This window comes from Aphis gossypii, chromosome 1 (genome assembly GCF_020184175.1).
Source record: "Aphis gossypii isolate Hap1 chromosome 1, ASM2018417v2, whole genome shotgun sequence".
Lineage (NCBI taxonomy): Eukaryota > Metazoa > Arthropoda > Insecta > Hemiptera > Aphididae > Aphis > Aphis gossypii.
This window is the reverse complement of record NC_065530.1, coordinates 15,501,339-15,521,669: the sequence shown is the minus strand read 5'-3', so window position 1 is coordinate 15,521,669 and position 20,331 is coordinate 15,501,339. Positions and strand designations below refer to the sequence as shown.

Genomic DNA, 20,331 nt, shown 5'->3' with positions numbered 1-20,331 from the left:
AATATGAACAACTATAATTTTAAAATCATCATAAACCTCATATTTTTCAAAATCTATTGTTATGAAATTTGGACCAAGGACTAATTATCTATAATAGTACTTTCATATAAATAAATAACTCAGAAACAAGTCGTTTGTATTTACTTTTAAGTGAATTAAAATTTTTTAAAAATGCCATCTGCTAACAGTTTATTAGAAAAAAGATGATTCTCATTAAAAAAAAAAAAAAAAAAATGATGGTATCATCACAGACGCTCCTTAGTTATAATAGTATGAAAAATCATAATAATTGAAAATACAGTTCTTAAATGTCTTTAGAAGTTCAAAAAATCAAATTTTGAATAGATTCATAATCAAAAGAAAAAATGGGGGTGAGATTACATGCAGTAAATCATCCTGTATAATATGCCGTAGGATAAACGTTTCAAACTGGTCAACATTATATTATTATTATATATGTAACCACATTATACTATTATTATTATAAGTATATACCTATATGATGTACACATGCCTCGACGATAGCTTCGCACGATGTATATTAATTAATAATTATTATTAATGACTAACGAGTAATGACGTTTAATTTATGTGCAATACAAAATTATGCGGTTTCTGATCCGTCATGATAACACATTTTATACCTTCAAACAGATTGTGAATAATTAAACCTTGTTTTTCGGTAACTATTATTAGGTCAATCAGTCAATTGTATAATATTTTTCCGATGATGTTACACAGGTAATATAATATAACGTACGATTGTACTATACAAAACCAAAGAAAACGAAAACCACAGCTTATAAATGTGGTAATAAACATAGTTTTTTTTTTTTATTATTGATATTATTATAATTATATTCAGAAATGACCTCATAACGTCATCGTCATTTCAATTAGGTTTATACTTTCGTTGTCACTGCAGTCGCTTGTTACTTTACACGAAAAGTCCACAAACATGTGTATCAAGTTCATTTAAAAACTCGTGCAAGTATGAAGTGTCCATACGTGAATATTGTATTATTCATCATCAGACGATATTACAATAACATTAGTTGTATTTACGTAGGTCGTAGGTGTAATCAATAATTTTACCTCGTTAATTGTGATACAATAAGGTCATTTGGCTGGTCTGGGATGGTTCGATGACTGTAAAACGAGGTTAGTAAAACACTCATGGGCTTATACAGATTTAAGTACAACATAATTATTTGAAAAGTGTGTACAAACTTTTTTTATTCGATAGAATCTCATCAGTAGGTACATTCGATTAACTTACAACACTAAATTAAATACGTTTTTTTTCACGGTGTAATCATATAAATAAGCCTTAGAATAAATTAAAGTAAGGATACGAATAGTAAAAAAAAAAAAATAAATAAATAAATAAATAATAATAAATACAAAAAAATTGAATTAAATTAATTAAAATTTACACGAAAAAAATCATACATGGTTCGGCGTTTATGAACAAAAAAAAACATTTTGGAAGACAGACTTTTTTTTCATGAAAAATCCAGGTTAAACGATAAAAAACAAAACATACAAATTTCAATGGCGTATTAAAATTAAGATACATATTTTTTGTACTCGTCGTTAAAAAAAGCTCAGTGCTTATCAATAATTTCACATAATGGTTAAACTAATAAATATATGAATACGAATGTCTTTTTAATATTTCTTAAAATAATTATTATTTAAACTTACAATATTATGGAACACACAATCATCAATAATTAAATATAAATATTATTGTTTTTTCATTTAGAATACAAAAATCGCAACATCTTAAAATATTTATTTGAAATTCAACGCATTATTAAATTTTCTTATATTTTTATCCTAAAAAAAGTCTTCCAAAAATATATTATATACTTTATAATATTATATTTTTTATATATTTATGATTTTTTTCCATTTGAAATACTGTCTTTTTACACAAATTTATACACTTGATTTATTCTAAAAAAAATAAATAAATTTTCAAAAATTTATGAGCGTTGTCGTTTTGCATTATTACTTATGAATAATGATTAAAAAATATTCCTATAACTAAGTAGGTCACACACTACCCCTATGATAGCTACCTAACTAATCAGTCGAATTTGATATATTTTTATTTATTTATTACTATTACATTTTAATTCTGATTCCTCCAGTGTTTTGTACATGCTAAACACTAATAAGTGTGATGGACTTTCTACTTACGATCGTAGAGAGATCTATTTAATGAACACAAAATAAATTATTTAATAATCTTATTTTAAAGGGTGATTGGGAAAAGGATTATACCTAAAATCGATCATTTTTAAACTCATGGGTGAGAATAGTAGGTGAGTTTATCGACAGAATTACTTTTAGAATAATAATTTAAAAAAATGTTTATACCGAAGCCGTGTTAACTTTGTTTCATCTAAAATTGTTTATACAACGGCAGTATAATTATTTAATATACATATAAATAGGCGATTAGTTAAGAGTACAAAAATAAAACACTAAATATTTTAAAATCATACATGAAAAAAAGTTGTCAAATAAAAAATAATACACACATATTCCTTATTTTTTTGGGGAAAAGAGATGTTTTTCATTATAATATGTACAAAAAAAAAGTAAAAACAAAAAGAAAACAAATTATAACAAAAATCGTGATTAAAAATTGATACTTATACCTAGGGTTTTCTTTAAACGTAAAATGATTACTTAAGTCCTATCCAAATAAACAATAAAACGATAATCGTATGTTATATAAAGCTTCTTTGGCAATCAGGTGGAATTTGAGAAGTGTAACTGTGTGAATAATAATATTTATTGTACGGAGGAATAATAACGAGGTTTTTGGTGGGTTGACTAAAATAAGGTTGGGAAGAAAAGTCGAAATCAGGTGGCGTAAGGAGCGGCCGATCGACTGCGTACAAATATGAAAATATATATATATGTATAAAAAAAAGGAAGTAAAAAAACCTTAACCCTTTTGCTCCGGTGGCATATGTATACTGCTGCTACTACTGACATTGGTTCTCCTGGTACGGTCCGGTTACCACGCAAGGGAACATTGGAAATAGCGTCGTCCACGTAGTGGTGGTCACAGTGGTCGATTTGCGTCCACCACTGGCTGTTAACAGCGGATTTGCCGTGGTGGCCGTGGTTGTGGCTGCTGTGCCAGTGGCGCTATTGCAGTTGGCAGATGCGTTGCCCATCTTTCGCACTCTCATTTTCTCCTCCCACTCCTCCCATCCGTGTTTTGGTCTATTCAAATTTCGATGTTGATAGAACACTAGGCTGATGCGAGTCGGGTGCAGTCTGTCAGGTTTCCGAAGTGCCGTGGTAGCGTGCAGTTCCTGTTTGGCCACCTCGAACAGCACAGAACCATGACTTAGCGCTATGGCCACACCACCCATTTGCGAATCCTGAAAAATTATACACATTGTTTAACAACTAATCAAACGAATATTCCTAAACTTATGTTGAAAAACTAAGCTCGTGATAAATTCAAGAGATACATTTAAAATGTCAATAAATGGTTTTAAACTGATAAGTGCTTAAATAAAAAAAGAAATATCTATTTGGCATGTATGTAATTACATTTCTCTTGTATAAAAAGAGATGTATAAATACCACGTGTATTAAATACATTTTTAATTGAATAAAAAGTAAAGTTTATTGTAGATTTCAGAAATATTCGATAAACTAAATCTAATAATAACAACAAAAATACGTAGTGCATTGTTAAAAGTATAAGTTAAGTTTTTCGTAATTAAAGAAAAAAAACAAATAATTTAGAAATTATCTATCAACAGTAATATCTTATTTAATACTAACATATGTAAGAACTTTTTACTTAATGTTTTTTTATCACGTAAACATCATTGTGCTCACCACTTTAAGTGTACAACGTTTACATAAAACATACCTTGAAGCATTCTTCATTCTCTATGTAATCGGTTACTTCTCCGATCGGATGTACTTTGGGGGCAGCTTCAGGTTCAGGAACAACTGAGGGGAAGTACGGTGTCGGTCCGTATAGATCCCATCTTGGAAGCTGGTACTGGGACATCCCCTTTTAGAGACGAAATCGTTGTCAATACAAATATATGACATATTTTTATAAGTAATACAACTATTAAATGTGACTTACCTGATTGAACATAGTTGTCGGGTCCTGATGATTAAATCGTGAAGCGTGCATTTGGAACGGCTGCGATAGTGATGACGGTGGTGGATACAAAAGTGGCTGTGGTGGTATTGATGGTTGACACCAGTGGTTAGCAACAGCCTCGGAGTGCAATGGCAAATATTTTGGTTGCTGACTATAGCAATGACTGTACTCTGTTGGAGGAGCAGTGACAACGTTTGTCGTCACCGCCGGATTGGACAGGGCTTGACTAGATTCATAATAATAATTATAGTTGTTGGCATTTGCCATATCAGTCGGTCTCAAAACTGGTCTGCTCTGAGCGTAGCTGGTCGACTGATTATAGTGGTTTGGTTGTTTTTGCACCGTCGGAGTTGAATTTCCAGTCAATGCAGGCTCGACCGGCTTGCCACCAGGTAATCCACCTCCGATGGGTGGCCATAGGTTGCGGACGTGATGCCTTGACGACGATTGATAATTTGTCACATTTGCTTTTGAGTTCATTTCCATCGACATGCTTGGTGACATAAAGTTATCTATATAAAAACATTTATTGTATTATAATATTATAATTGCTATAGTAATTAAAAAAATGAAGGTACTATTTAGGTTATTTTAATAATGTTAGCTTACCAATATTATTCCATGGACTGTATTCTTGAACGTTATAGAAATTAGATGGACTCTGGCCCAATAAGCCTTGATGGTTCCATCGTTGATACATATTTATAGTTGGGCTATCCAATACTGTTGAAGAGATCTAAACTCGGCAATGTATACAATTAGTTTTTATGCTTACGAAAATATTTATAAATATATTTATATTATAACATACTTGTGAACTTTGTACTTGTGTGTCACTATTTCGTTCAGATTTTTGAACCGTGGTTGTAGATGCTCCTCTAGGAGATTCAGGTTCTTCAACTTGACGTTTCTTACGTCTACATGGTGTCAATGGTACGGATCTAACTCTTACTTCGCATGGAAATCTATAAAAAAAAATAATTATCATAAATACAATTAAAGATAGTGTATTATTAATCTTTTATAAATTGTAGTACATACTTGGAAAGCATTTCGACTGAACCATTCTTAAATTTATCACTTTGCGCTTGCTTGTCTCCAAATTCGTCCGACTCGTCTACTACGTATAAAGGCAATACATGTAATTGTTCGTCGTCAGGTTTTTGAAACCCTCGATGTTTATTCAATGTCACAACCTAAACGTTATCATGAAGTTAAAGAAAAATATTTTTATCATAATAAATAATTATAATTAACTTACGACTGTACAGCCATTGTGCATATTGTGAAAGTCTCGGTGAGCGTGAGCGCAAAAATCTATACAAGCCGTAACGCTGGCAAAAGGACGACCAGGTTTAAAACCTAATCTACAATCTGACCCTTCACGTTCACATTGTATTTGATTATTGTACGAACGTGGCGCTAATGACTTGTAGAGAGGTGATAAATTAGTAGCTAGCATTTGCAATCGTTCTTCCAACTCTTGTTCCTAATTGAATTAAAATATATTAAAAAAATATAAATACTATTAAGGTATATTAAAAATGTATTACATAAATTATATCAACTAAATTTACCTCTGTTCGTACAGAAAGTCTGAATTTTCTCACGTCTTTACTCCTTGCATATTTACAACCATTGTAGTACATCGACCAAGAACAACCGAACGAAAAAGAAGCTCCACATGTATCCGGGTCAAGCCCCTGACAGGCACACGTTCTCGGATCGTTCGTACCACATCGTCTTGTAGTCGGTACTCCGTATCTATTTGAAATAAATCGATAGTTCATTAAAAATTTAGGCAAATAACGTTAACTAATTAAAACGTTATATCAATATTTAACACGCACTTGTTAAGCTTATGCGATAACATTGTGTACAGAAAATCGGCCTCGTCGGATAATATGCCTTCCCACGACACAATACAAATAACAATCCAGGAATGTTGACATTTGTGCCCTCGTCGGTTTTTAACAACTATTAAAAGTTTTTCGTCGATCGACGACCGTCGTATTACCCATTTGGCTAAAGGACAGCCTTGCGTGGTTTTGCCTTCTTTACCAGTATACAATACCTATATAAATGAACATAAATTGTATAATTAACAATATTTATCAATAACTATAATTCAATTGTAAATATTAGTCAAGTCATGGTGTGAATTTTCTTACCTTTTCCATTCGTATTCCTTTTCCTCTTATACCTGACATATTCTCCATATTTGTTCTTAGTTCCATTAAACTATTAGCTGAACCCAAATGAGTATAAAACGGTCCGGGTTCTGGTGGCGCTTGGTCAATAGGAAAACAATTGCAATCGGGAACCGAAGCTTTGAAATTAGATTTTTGTCTAAAATAAATCACTCAATTATAAAACATAATTCTTTTAAATTATAACAAATTATAATAGTGCAACATACTTATCGTCTAGATTATCAGAGCATTGACTATTATTCAATCCATTTTCTTGTTTCACTTCCGCTGAATCTATCTCTTCGTCCAACGTTTTTAATCCATGACAACACTCGTCAGATAAATGTTTAGTTGTTGGAGTATCTGTACCACCCATTCGACAGCACCATGGTCCCGCCACAACATCAATCGGATTAGGACCACCATTGCCGCAAAATACATAGCCATTCTTCTGACTCACTCTTGGATCGATTCCAAATGGTAGTCGATGTAATCTCGCTTCATAAGGTATTTCAATAAGCTCTTCTTTAACACGACTGTACTTTTGAATTTCTAGACTTCTTTTATAATCATAAACAGGGTTCTGTTGGTGCTGATGATCTTGCTGTTGACGTTGTCGTTGTTGTTGTGGTTCTAGTTTTTCTTTTGATTTTGTTTGTTCGTTATGGTGGTGGTAGTGATGGTATTTCGGATGTTCTTTAACTTCCGAATAGAAGCCACCACCCTCAGTAGCTAAGCTCCGAGGATGGTGGCCTTGGACTAAAAAATTATTGCTAATTAAGTTTTGTTTGGAGTCCGCCAGATATTGTTGATGATCTGATTGATTCAATGGACTCTTGGCATCTCCACTGTCGTCGTTTCTTTGTTGACGCTGAAGCGCTTGATGTTGTTGCATTATTTGCTGTCGGTGCAAATGTTGTTGATGTATCTGCAGTTGGTTATGATTTTGTTGCATATTTTGATGATGCTGTTGTTGTTGTTGTTGTTGTTGTTGTTGTTGCTGTTGCTGTTGCTGTTGTTGTTGTTGCTGCTGCTGCTGCTGCTGTTGTTGTTGTTGCTGCTGCTGCTGTTGTTGTTGCTGCTGTATTTGTTGTTGTTGTTGTTGTTGTATCTGTTGCTGATGATGCATTTGTTGATGGTTGTTTTGGTCTTGTGGACTATGCCTTTGTTCAGTTTGATACTGATCATTAAGATATTGCTGATGCTGTGCAGCACTTTGTTGTGCTTGTTGTTGGGCTTGTTGTTTAGCTTGTTGTTGCGCTTGTTGTTGCGCTTGTTGATGTGCTTGTTGCTGCTGAGCTTGCTGTTGATGTTGAACTTGTTGTTGAATTTGCACCTGTTGTTGTTGTTGTTGTTGTTGCTGCTGCTGCTGCTGTTGCTGCTGTTGATGCATGTGTTGGTGATTATTTTGTTCATTGGAGTTATGTTCTTTTTGATACTGATCGTTGAGATATTGTTGATGTTGAGATTGTTGTTGATCTTGTGGTCTATCTTGTAAATATTGTTGTTGTTGATATTGTTGTTTGTTAAGAATCATTGATTTTATTCGACTATTTAAATTGCTTTTTTCAGACACTGGTGTTGATGTATCATATTGATTATTTGACTGGCCCCATACGCCAGTTGCTGGAGAGTCCGAAACTCGACTTCTCTCCTCCCCTATGGAATTTCCATCATTCTTACCTGGGTACCTATTAACAGAAAAAATAAAATAATAATAATTAATTAATATATTATCATTTTTAAAGCATTTTAATTAAAAATCAATAAGTAATTAGTATGATTATACAATACATTAAGTATAAATCAGTATAGAATAATATAGTTTATAGAATAATTAATTAAAATATTATTATAATCAATATTAATGAAAAATAAATAAACTATAAAAACTAGTAACAGCGATTTTTACCCATTAGAGTTGTGTAAACTCTGTTGCGATTGGGGAGGTTGTTGAGGTGGGTACCCAGGTATCGCGTTTCCCGCACCGGGTTGACTAAAACTGTTGTTAACTACTTTGACAGATGCATCATTGGACGAATCCAAGGTCTGAGAAGACGGTGATTGTTCTTGTACCTAAAAATTAATACAATAATAATGATTATTAAAATAAAAATATGTTTAACTTTAAAGAAAGAAGAAAATATACGTACAGTCTGGGAAATGTGATTGTAATTCGGTGTTCCGTTAACAAAATCTGTTCTACCCGAAGTCTCCAAGTATTCTACGTTACCATTTATAGTAGGTGCAACGTTTGGCACACCATTGATTAATGAGCTGGTGGTTACTTGGGTGGGTTGCTGAGCGAAACCATTGCTAACTTGAATGAATCCGGTTGTCGGCGTTTGAGCCGCGCTAACCGTTTGATAGCCCGGTTGATTATAAACGTTTGGTGGAGCATGAGTGGAATAATGCAAAGTGTTGGCAGGCGAATGGTATCGAATGTCTTCTAATTGAATTTGTTGGCCAACATACTGAGGTTGGGGAGATTGAGTGACGGCTGTCCATCCTATAAAAATATTATATTAATGTAATAAAATGTATACACATGTATTATACCAATAAATAAACTTATTTACGTTATTATTTTTATTTTCTATACTTTTTTTATCGAATTTTATTTTATAACGTAAGTAATATTATTAGCGTGTAGTCATACTAACCCAATGCGTTTCCGTCGGTCGAGTGCCACACGGTGGCAGGCGTTCCGAACCTGCTATCTCTAAATCCGATGCCATTAGGATCGGATTCCATAATACTGACTGCCTGGTTGCCGTAAAACCCAGCCCCGTTGCCAGACGTCGTCAATACCGTGCCGGAAAGCTAAAATAGTAATAACATATTATAATAACGTAAGTCATATAGATACCAAGTTATCTGTGATTCAAGTGATATCCTACAGAATTATGATGTGATTCGGTCATGACCACTGGCGATCCGGGAGCTCCGTTTAGCGGAGTTGACGGTCCGGGAGACTGTTGTTGTGCGCCCGAGTTAACGGATATCGATCGGTTGCCCTTGTTTCTGTATGCCTGTAACAAATATATCTCAACATAAGACTCCAATCAATAAATAACGTGGCACATTTGTAATATACTACGAGAAAACGTAAACAGACTGTTGATAATGTAAAGAAAAAAGTAAAATGGCTGTTTAGGTTTAATAATAGAAATTACTACACTGTTTGTGGGCATGTAGATATTTTTGATTCAGCGCCAAGCAACTTCACGAGCGGGTTTTTATCAATGTGCGTCGGCGGTTTTCATCTCCGTATAGTCCGCCTTTCGATAACTATATATACTGCTACTACTACTACTACTACTACTGCTACTACTAAACTACTATAAAACTACTACTAGCCAGAGACCGCGGGAAATGCGCTCGAGGGATTTTACCCGACCTTCCACAACCGTTTTTCGAGGAACGCACTTGTTACGCACCATTTTCACAACCCGCACAACATATATACGCACAGGCTTCTATATAATATTGTATGTATATATATATATTATACTATACAAATTGCATACCCCAAGGGATAATAAAAGAATGGGTACTCGGTGAAGTGTATGGTGGGGAGGAGTGGATCGACGACTTTAAACACATTGTTTTCGGAATTCAAAAGCTTTATTATTTGAAGTAGGTCCAACTTGTAAGTATATAATACATTATAAACGGCAATTTATGAATGGAACAGATTTTATTGTGGTTCGACTTAAGATACAGCTCTCTGAGTATGAAGATAACGCCATCTATTTTAATATATTTATAGTCGCATACTATATTACAACTACCATGATTTTATCGAGTTATCTCTAAACGCTTATACAATAAAATAATTATAATTCTTATACTGAACGTGCGCAAGCGAGTACATTCCTCAAATTGTTTTCATAGTAATTTTTTTAATAATTATTGTTAAAATTACCGAAAAAAAATGTCTGAAGTATATAATTATTATATATAGGTACCTCTATAATAATGTATAATCATTGATTAAACAAAGTTAGTATCGAATGATGAGATACATATGTATTAATCACACATTAATCAAATAATCAAAACAAATAATTACTTCGATTAAGCTACATGTACACAGACGGCTAAACAAAGTATTATCGTAATCTTTTTATAAATAATCAAATCGGTGATAGGTAAATAATATGTTCAAAATGTTTGATACAACTTTAAATTATCACATTGATTGGTACTTAATCTATGTCCTCATTAAAACAGATTTGTATAACAGACATAATACTATCATTTTTTACTTTTAAATAATAAACTAACATACGAAGAAAATTAAATAAATATACTTATAAAAATATGTTTTCTTATAGGTTGTAGTCAAATATAATGCGATATAAATTATTATGAAAAATCGTGAGTCTGTATACGTCAATTAAAACAAATAATTTAGGTACTTAATAAACCACCTATTTAATTTTTTTGATATTAAATAATACTCATTGAACTGATTTTAATTTACTAGTAATTTAGATGCGCTTGCGCAATCGTTTAATATCAGATTAGACTGGTCATAGTGTCAATACATATAGGTATATATTATACGTTATTTAATATACATTATACATTATATTATTATTTCCTTTCGTTGAGAAGTTATTTCAATGTATTTCAACGAAATTCAAATTAATTTCAATTGTCTTGTCCATTACCTACATCTTATATAATACGCGTATCTTATATTGTGATAACTGCAGATAATCTCAATAATTTTTAGACCAGTTAGATAAGTCTGAGTGCCATGGAAATAAACGAATAACACGTAAAAAAACTTTTGACCTCGGAAGGTATAATACTCGTATTATAAAATGGCCTGGATAATATATTTTTGAATATTTGAATATCTATAGGCTATAGTCTCCATACATTACCGTTAGCAAGCGGTAGGCCGTTCTATTAAGTGTAATATACGTATACGATATAATATTATATTGTTTTGTATACGCATTACGCACGGCGACTTCGTAACATAATATAATATATACATATTATACGATCGTAGAACGTGTGCGAGCGAGGCCACCGCACGAAATTACCATGAAACATCAATAACGTGAACTGCGATTACTGCCGTATAATAATATAATACATTTGTATTTTTCCATAATTTAAACACACAGTGCTTTGGAGAAAACCTAAAACTGCGAGTACCTATATAACAACCGTACAACGATAAAAAAACTCGCTTAGAATTTGGTTTTTAAACAACAAAATTCAAAATACTCGGACTAATATTTTTCTTCGAAACATGAAATTAAAAATGTACGCTGTGTATCAAAAAAGTAGGTGAAACCTAAAAAATAATGACTATAAAAAGTTACCTTCCATAAATGTTGTCGAGTAACGAATTAAAATTATCTAAAAAACAATGTGAAAAACTCGGAGTTTTTTTAAAATACATAACAGGTGCCATACAATAAATATAAACCACCTATAGTACATTGTTATTGTTTGATCACGGGTGCAAACAATACATCACTAGTTCTCACAGTAATTATTACATAATATTGTTATTATAATTACCACCTGCAGCAGGATTCGAATCTATAATAATTTATAGGCATAGGTAGTACAACTACTGTACCGTTCGCTAGGGCCGTTATAGCATTTCCCTTCCGAGACACGTCTATATTATAATATGTGTACAGACGAGCGGCGATCTGATTTTAGCGTTTTCTAATCTCGCGAAAAGCTTCACGAGAGCGTGTCTTCTGCCGTATTACTCGATAATATATTTTATCTTTACCCGACGAAATCGTATAGCACACGACCACACAACCGTCCTCTCTTCGCATTATAGGTTTGAATATATTATTATACGACCGCAAACGACGTTTTCGCCGTCGGCCGACTTCGTCGACTATACGTTCGCAGAGTACAAAATTTAGTTTGTACCTACCTATTGCTGTTCGCGCGGACTCGGTCGATCGGTTAAACACGCAGTGTTCGTCTTCTCTACCATTTCGTTTCCGTCTTTCGTCGTTGCTGTCAATTGGGCGCGTTTGAAAACGGTTTCGGCGGCGGAGTGCACGACGAGCGCATTCGATATCAGCGGAGGTCTGAGACCGTGTGGTATTATCAGAAAACCGCGACTGTCCTCCGCCCGCGCCGCCATACCGCCGCCGCCGCCGCCGCCGCCGTTCCAGCCCTTCCAGTCGTCAGAACGCGCGAGTGCATATTAAATTTTTTATTTTTATTATTATTATTATTACAATTGGTAGTAGTTGTAGTAGCAGAAGTGTATACGGCGCGCGCGCACGGCCGACGTCGAGGCCACCGCAGTGCGGCCCGGGCCGCGCGCCATAATTATCGCGTCGTAGTTGTGTTTTTTTTACTATTATTATTATTATATTATTATTATTGTTATTAAATTAATAATAATATTACGGACGATGAGGTAAACGAACTACTATATTCTACGTCGTCGTCGTCGTCGGTTCAAATATTTGCAGAAAGGGTGTTTAACGTTTTTCGAAAAAATTCGTCACCGTCATTCTTACATCGTCGACTTCCGTCCCGCGTGTTCCCCTCTCTCGATTCCGACCGACGACATTGGGTAAACGCGTTAATATACCGTTTTTTGTACCCACCTAACCATTATTCCTGTACACCTTCTTTATAATATAACGTATATAGTTCGTTCGTTATCGTCGTCGTAAAGTGCGGTAGTCGCTTGCCCCATACCGTCCCGCGCGCTGGTCACCCACACCGACCGCCACTGAATTACGTGCGCGTAAACGCGCTATTTGGGTCACGTCACTGCACTTATCAGAGGTACGGGTCGTCGACCAGTCGTCTGATAATAATATTAAGTGTTGTAATTTATAGGTAAAATAATACACACACACACAATACACCGTCAATCAAACGGTTTATCTACAATGATATTATTTACATATTATGTTATATATTTATATGATATTAAAATATTTATAGATAATCGTCAAGTGTCTATGTAGACCATAACGTAACGAACGCGATTACGATTGGGTGCGAATAAATTATAAAATTGTTCAAGTACGCATTATATCGTTGCATTAGGTATTCGCGGTTTTGACGACAACCGACAATCTTTCCTTGACTACCTCTTACGCGATGCTTCGACCTCGCTTGTCACGTATAATATTATGGTGTTCTTAAACGTTATGTCGGTTGTCTGTTATACATTTGGAATAAAACATAGGCACCTACTTCTAAAAAAGAATTGTCCAAAATCAATTAATATTACCACGCATTATCGATGATAATTATTAACGTGCAACAGATAGCAGTGATTGTACTACGTATTAATTGTTTTATTATTTTTAAGAAGTCCAATGCCTAAAAATATATTATTCGCCTTCTGCATTTGCACGTACATTACAATACGCACAATAATAATTATTATCAGTCTGCAGAACTTTTCCGGAAGTCGAGATACTACCAATATTCATTATACATGATTTAGATCTATCTCCTAAATATTTTCCATATTTATACCTAATTGTTTTTATAATAACATGATTACAGTTTATGTAAAAGAAAAAACGATTTCAATCAGCGGAATATGAATATACTCTATTTTTACGTTTTCCAAAATCTATTAAAAATGTGAATTGTGTTTAGAACTTTGGTTCGTAGATTACACAGCTATGCACCACTTTTGTCTTATTTTGACGAGTTTACAATTGTCTCGATTACTGTTAAAAAATTATGTTCCTCGTCAATTATTCATGAACGCAATTTTTCACTATACCGACTACCGGATTTGACATGATGTATATTATGCCTTATAACACTCGATGATAAAACGACTGCCCGACATTAAATAATAATATTGACACATTTTGTAATTTTATTAAAAAACTGTAACAATTTATTGCCGAGAAGCTAATGCGCATAATTCATGTTTAATCAGACTACGTGTAACTTATACACCATCACGATTAAAGATAATATACTATCTTTAATCGTTCACACCACTAAGCAATAATACACCATATTAGTACATCACCTTATCTTAATATTGTATAGTTAACGAAAGTCACGTTCAGTCTTTCTCGATAAATAGTTTAAATTGTTTAAAACCAACTATATGGACTAAAAGCATGTACAGATTTTTTTTCACACAGTAGTCTTAAACTTAAAAATTAAAAAAATTATCCGTTACAAAATAGTGACTTATTAACAATATAAAATTCAAAATAATAATAACAACACTTCATTTAGATAAAGTACCTATACTTATTAATATTATTTGTATAGAAAAACAATTATGTATAATGTGTCTAATTTGACTCTTTCCCCACCCCTTCAAGTGTTACAACAATGATTTAAAATTGTACACGGTGTTTGATAAGTAAAGAATGAGAAACTAAAGAGTAAAAAGTAAGAAATATTAAGGTAATGCTAATGAACTTACAAAAATCTAAAAATTTATCTTTTTTTTTAATAATAACAATTTTTCGGAGATATAGGTACATAATAATATATATTTAATCCAAATTTAATGTGATATCTATATTAGCTATTCAAATAATCAGTCAATACAAATTTTCCGATTGCAGCATGCAAAATCACAAATCATAACGGTATATTTGCTCAATATATTGGTACGTATTTTAAATATATTAAATCAGATATTTTAGTAAGTTTATTTAGATTTTAAAAAATAATTACAATAATAAATCAATACAGGTGACACGGCATTAACCTAGTTTTTTAACCACAAAAACCACTGAGATTAGCATTAAACAATTTTTTTTTTTGTAAATAAATAAGTTATATCAATATAGTTTTATCATTCCAGTAACACTATACATAATATTATAAAAGAGTTTGAAAACCAACCAAAATATATAAGCAAATTATCTAATTTCATCAGCGAAACTAAAATTTAAGGTTTCTAAAATCTTAAAAATTAGATTACGAAAATAATAAAATTAGAATCTATACGATCTAGAACACCATATTATTAGTATACTAAAAAACTATATGCATAGGTATAGTTAAAACACAATACATAATATAATTCTGGCTGCGGCTAGACAGTCGACCGTGGACAATTTTAAAGTCGATCATACAAGAATTTATTTTTAGGGCCACGCGCCCTATATATTTCTCAATAATTATAGTTAATTATAGTTATTCAATAATAAAAAAAAATTTCTATGGAAAACGATCCTCAAAAGTGAAGTATGTTTTTAGTAGATCGTGACCAAAAAAAGTTTGGCCACCCTTGCTTTATAGAGTATAGACGAAACATCAACTCATCACGAACAAGATATGGATCTTATAAAAGCATATTATCAATGAAACCGAATTAAATCCTGATACTATAATACAATGTCTTTCTAGATAAAGGTCAGCGGGGGTTTCACACATATTATGTGAATGATACGACACATGCCACCTCCGCCATGTATATGTAAACCACGAATGATGAGCCGTGAACAGCTATAGCATCGTGTCGGAAAAATTTAAGTCTAAAATATTATAGCCTATAGAAGCCGTTGATCGAAGCAAGCGGAAAAAATATATTCCTATATATTATAATATAATAAACACGAAAAAAAAACAATATTGTTCAGAAACATATCATATTACCGGATGTACCAGTTTTTCGATACCCAAAAGTGCCATTTAATACAAAACCTACGGAACTTGACTCCTAGACCACGGTCAGAAAAAAGAAATAAGTAATTATAACAATAACATTACATTATTACATTATTGTGGTAAGTACCCCACTAGTCGAATCGTTCTCCATTCTGCAATCGTTGCACTCGATCATTTGAATTAATCAAACGCGCGTCAATTGAATTTTGGATACCGAACACCGTCGTTTCTTTATTCAACATCCAGTAAAGACTAGGGTCAGTTTATTATGATATTATACGTATTAAATAAAACCATAGATTAATAATTGTTCCAATTAGAACAAGTTTATAAAGGTTGCTATGAATATAGTGCATTTAAAAACATAACGTAAAGTAAAAACGACACAATTTTTTTACGAGTCAATAAAAATATTGGCAGTTTTAATAGTTGACTATAATTAAAAAGTATTCTATTCAACATAAAAAAAACACCATGAAATATCTAAACGTTTAATTCATTTTGGTCATAATGTCGTCACACAGATAATAATAATTGCAGCCATATATAAATTAAAACGTCATATTACTTCGAACCGTTTACACTAAAACACTAAAAGTAAGTTGTGCAGATAATATTTGAGATCGAATAAAATAAAATTTCCAATTAACAAATATCGCACTCTCACAAATTGTTGCGATAATGTAAACACCATAATATAATTAATGTAATATTATTAATAATTAGAATATTTCCGACGCGTTCCCGTCCAATTCTCGCGACCGCCGTGCGTGATATGCAAAAACAAGGCGGCGTACCAGAGAGTATGTTAAATTGCTTGTCAAACAAAAACACGGCGCTCACAAACAACGTTCGGTCGAAAAATCGATCGATAACCCCCCCGTCCTGGCAGTGTTACCAATCGGATTTTTCGGAGCGATCGATGATGGACTTGCTGGGTGACGGCGGGCTTACGAATGAGTAATTATGTTATTAATAATTGATCGCGTCTGTAGGGGACGACGAAGATGACTAAAGCGTATTCTATCGCCGCGGAAAAAAAATTATACAAACCCTAACGTCACACCTATTTCACGTACGCCACCGGATTATTCAATTACGTTGTCGTGTACACAAAACGAGTGATTAGTTTTTTCGGCCGAGGGGCTTGCACCTACCCACCGGGTTCGTCTTCGGCAGACGTTCGTCCTCATCGTAATGGAGTTTCGCGTGCTCCAGCGTAATTACCGCGAAGCAAAAACTTGTGTTCGGGACAATTACTACAAATAAGAGGGTGAAACCGGCGGTCGGGATGAACGTATACGGATCTCACACCTCGCCCTTCGTCAACCACCCCCATTCCTAATCAACCTAGGGGTGTCCAGGACATTATGAAATAATAAATAACGCATGCGAAAGCCGCACGCCGCAGACTGTAATATGTGCAATTGCCTACCGCGGATCGATTTGCCGCGACACGACGAGTCTTTCTCGGCCAACCGCGACCAACCCTCCGATAGTTTCTGCACGACGTCAAAGAATAAATTTGACATTGCCGTAAGAAGCTCACTACCATGGTAACGACACAAGCCAGCATCCGTGTTTACAGAGCTCTGTGTTCACTGGTCACCCGTGTATAATACTGCACGTACGGCACACAATAACGTATACACAACATTATGTATATTATTTATAAATGTATATATACACTGTAAATGGGTAACTAGGGGAACTCGTGAAGACGCGACAGCGGTTGACAACCGCGAAAGACAGACAATGTACCTGCAGTACCGCAACGAGTCGGCGAGCTTTTCAAAACCGCTAGCGGTGACAACGGTGACACCGCAGCCACCCCTTTTTTGAAAGAGTCATAAACTGTCCTACCCCACGGAGGCGACGACCCATGAGGGGCGGGTATTTCTGTCTCCATTGAAAACACCGGCGGCGATAGCGGTGGATGCATAGTGGCGGTGCACGCCTATAGTTGGCGGTGATGCAAGCTGAAGCGGAGGCGACAACCACGACGACAACGACAAAGTGCCCTTTTAACCCCCTCACACACAGTAAGTGTCGGCGGAGAAGGGTTTCGCCTAATAACCTCGTTTATGTTATGTATACGCAGACGAGTGGTGGCCCCCTCCGAAAATCCCGCGGGCCTTTGTATACACACACCAGTCAGTTGGCGGAAAGACCTTAACCCTGAATGCCCCCGACCTAGATATAACATCTAAATCGTGAGTTCGTTTACCCGTTTACCGCCGAAACAGTACAGCTACAGCTGCACGCACGGCCTGTAAGTTGCAAAAAAAAAATCAACCCCTAAATGTTTATTTCATTCACACATTTAATCGATTTCAAAAGGACGTTATCGCCCACAATTAAGCTATATAATTGTATGCATTTATTAAAATACTTTTTGATCATTTTCAGATTCATAAATTTATACAAAATAATATATTTTATTGCATTCTTTAAAATGTAGAGCTATAAAAATCAAAATCGAACAAAATTTCTATCATTTGAATAATATGCATTGTAAATTGTGACATATACTGTGTTCAACGACATTTCGATCGCCCCACGTATTCCTTTTTTACCATACTTTGAACACATGAATTCCATACGGGTATTGAAACCTAAGTTCTTTTATCTGCTGTACGACAGAATTTCACGCAGAAACCAGCTGAGCAGTATAATAATAATGTTTACAGTATGGACCACCTTGTTTTTCCCTCTATATAGTCATATCGATAACAAGTTATATTACATGAGAAAATACGCGTATACACCAAACGATTAGGTCAACGGTACTCGTTATTCGTTAAACAAAACTATATAGTATATTTATATATGCATAATTAACTATTATGTATTCGTGTATTATTGTGTTTTCAATTCGAAAATCGATCGGAAAAGCTGTTGACAATAGGAGTAATGTTAAAGCCGACTCCTGGCAACGACAACTACTATAATAATACTTTATTATACCTTTATAACCCGAAAATATTACATTGTGTAATTTCCTTATTATTTTCGATTTTTCAGTGCTATATTTTACATACCGTCCCTGTCGTAGTTACTGTTCGGTGCACTAGATGCCACTATATACCACGACCGTCAACAAATTATATTACGTGATTTTCATTTGTTTTTAATAAACTATTAATCGGTATTTGAAAACAAAAAACCGAAATGTTTTAGTCATAAATGTCTTATTTAACTCAAACTTGAAACCATGGACGAAAAACCAGAGTTCGAAGTATACAATAGGAAAGTAAAGATTAACTATTAAAAAACCCAAAGCGCCATAAATAATAAATATAAAATAAAATAAACATACCGCTCGACTTCCTTTTCCACGCCCTCTTCGATTTTCCCCTCGAGGATAGGATTCGTTGGTCAGGTATAGGAGGTGCTGAAACAATATAGTTTACAAAGTTAAATAAGCGAAAACACAAAATAATTGTAAAAATAAAACATAATAAAACATAAATGATAGTAATGCAAACACTCAACATAGCTTTTTTTTTTTAGGTAATCACTTATTATATCGCTGTAGGTATTCAACAGATTTGATCATAATTTTTAAATAACAATATAGAATAGACATATAATACGTTTGACATAAATCTATCGCTAATATGCGAATTGCAGCTACAAATGGAAAAATGATTTTATTGGATCAATTTGTAATTGATGTAAATCAAAGACAATTTAGTATTTAAATTATCAAACCGATCAGAGGGAAGGTTTAAGTGTTTGACAGTGAGCAAATCAATTATTAAATCTAGTGCCATCCGTGATCGCACGGAGCAGTCATAGCCGGCACATAGGTATTCAAGTCGTATTATAATAATACGTCTCGATAAAAATTACCTATTTAATATCACGAATTATAAGGTACTATTATCATAACAGTGGAAACGACTTATAATAAATAAATCATTGACCAGATAGCCGCTGAATTGTAATTTTTTCAACTATTTCGTGTTCACTTTAATGCGAAATTGGAAAAAAATATTTTTATTCAATTTTCTACAAGAATTAAAATTAATTTAACGTCTGATTGATTTTAATAACTCTCGTTTATTAAATCATTCAATAAAAAGCAAAAGTTCATTTTTAGGTTAAATCAAAACTCTTATAATAGGTATATTTTATGTGCATAATATAATAATATCCTAATTTCATACTACGCATTATATCCTCAGACTATCGTTGTCATCATATATATATAAATGGATTCCCGAGGCGTCCACCACGATGTATAATGATAATGATGTGTTTTTCACATTATTATAGTGTTATAATTACAATTAATAATATCTATCAAAATATGTTCACCTAATTTGTGTAACGCGATTGTATATACCTAAT

The 20,331-nt window shown here is 33.6% G+C and overlaps 1 protein-coding gene across 1 annotated transcript in view; it reads right to left on the bottom strand.

The window, feature by feature from the left end:
- Window positions 1–1,207: 1,207 nt before the first annotated feature.
- LOC114129200 (DNA N6-methyl adenine demethylase) overlaps window positions 1,208–20,331 on the bottom strand; it is a 44,330-nt gene continuing 25,206 nt past the window's right edge. The window contains exons 3-18 of the mRNA XM_027993858.2: window positions 19,295–19,369; window positions 9,252–9,383; window positions 9,015–9,174; window positions 8,505–8,860; window positions 8,264–8,427; window positions 6,579–8,042; window positions 6,331–6,508; window positions 6,010–6,233; window positions 5,737–5,923; window positions 5,421–5,648; window positions 5,201–5,355; window positions 4,971–5,124; window positions 4,769–4,895; window positions 4,139–4,671; window positions 3,914–4,060; window positions 1,208–3,410 (exon numbers count right to left, since the gene is read on the bottom strand). Of these exons, the coding sequence (XP_027849659.2) occupies window positions 3,006–3,410; window positions 3,914–4,060; window positions 4,139–4,671; window positions 4,769–4,895; window positions 4,971–5,124; window positions 5,201–5,355; window positions 5,421–5,648; window positions 5,737–5,923; window positions 6,010–6,233; window positions 6,331–6,508; window positions 6,579–8,042; window positions 8,264–8,427; window positions 8,505–8,860; window positions 9,015–9,174; window positions 9,252–9,383; window positions 19,295–19,369 (4,689 nt within the window). The 3' untranslated portion in view covers window positions 1,208–3,005. The remainder of the gene's footprint in view (window positions 3,411–3,913; window positions 4,061–4,138; window positions 4,672–4,768; window positions 4,896–4,970; window positions 5,125–5,200; window positions 5,356–5,420; window positions 5,649–5,736; window positions 5,924–6,009; window positions 6,234–6,330; window positions 6,509–6,578; window positions 8,043–8,263; window positions 8,428–8,504; window positions 8,861–9,014; window positions 9,175–9,251; window positions 9,384–19,294; window positions 19,370–20,331) is intronic.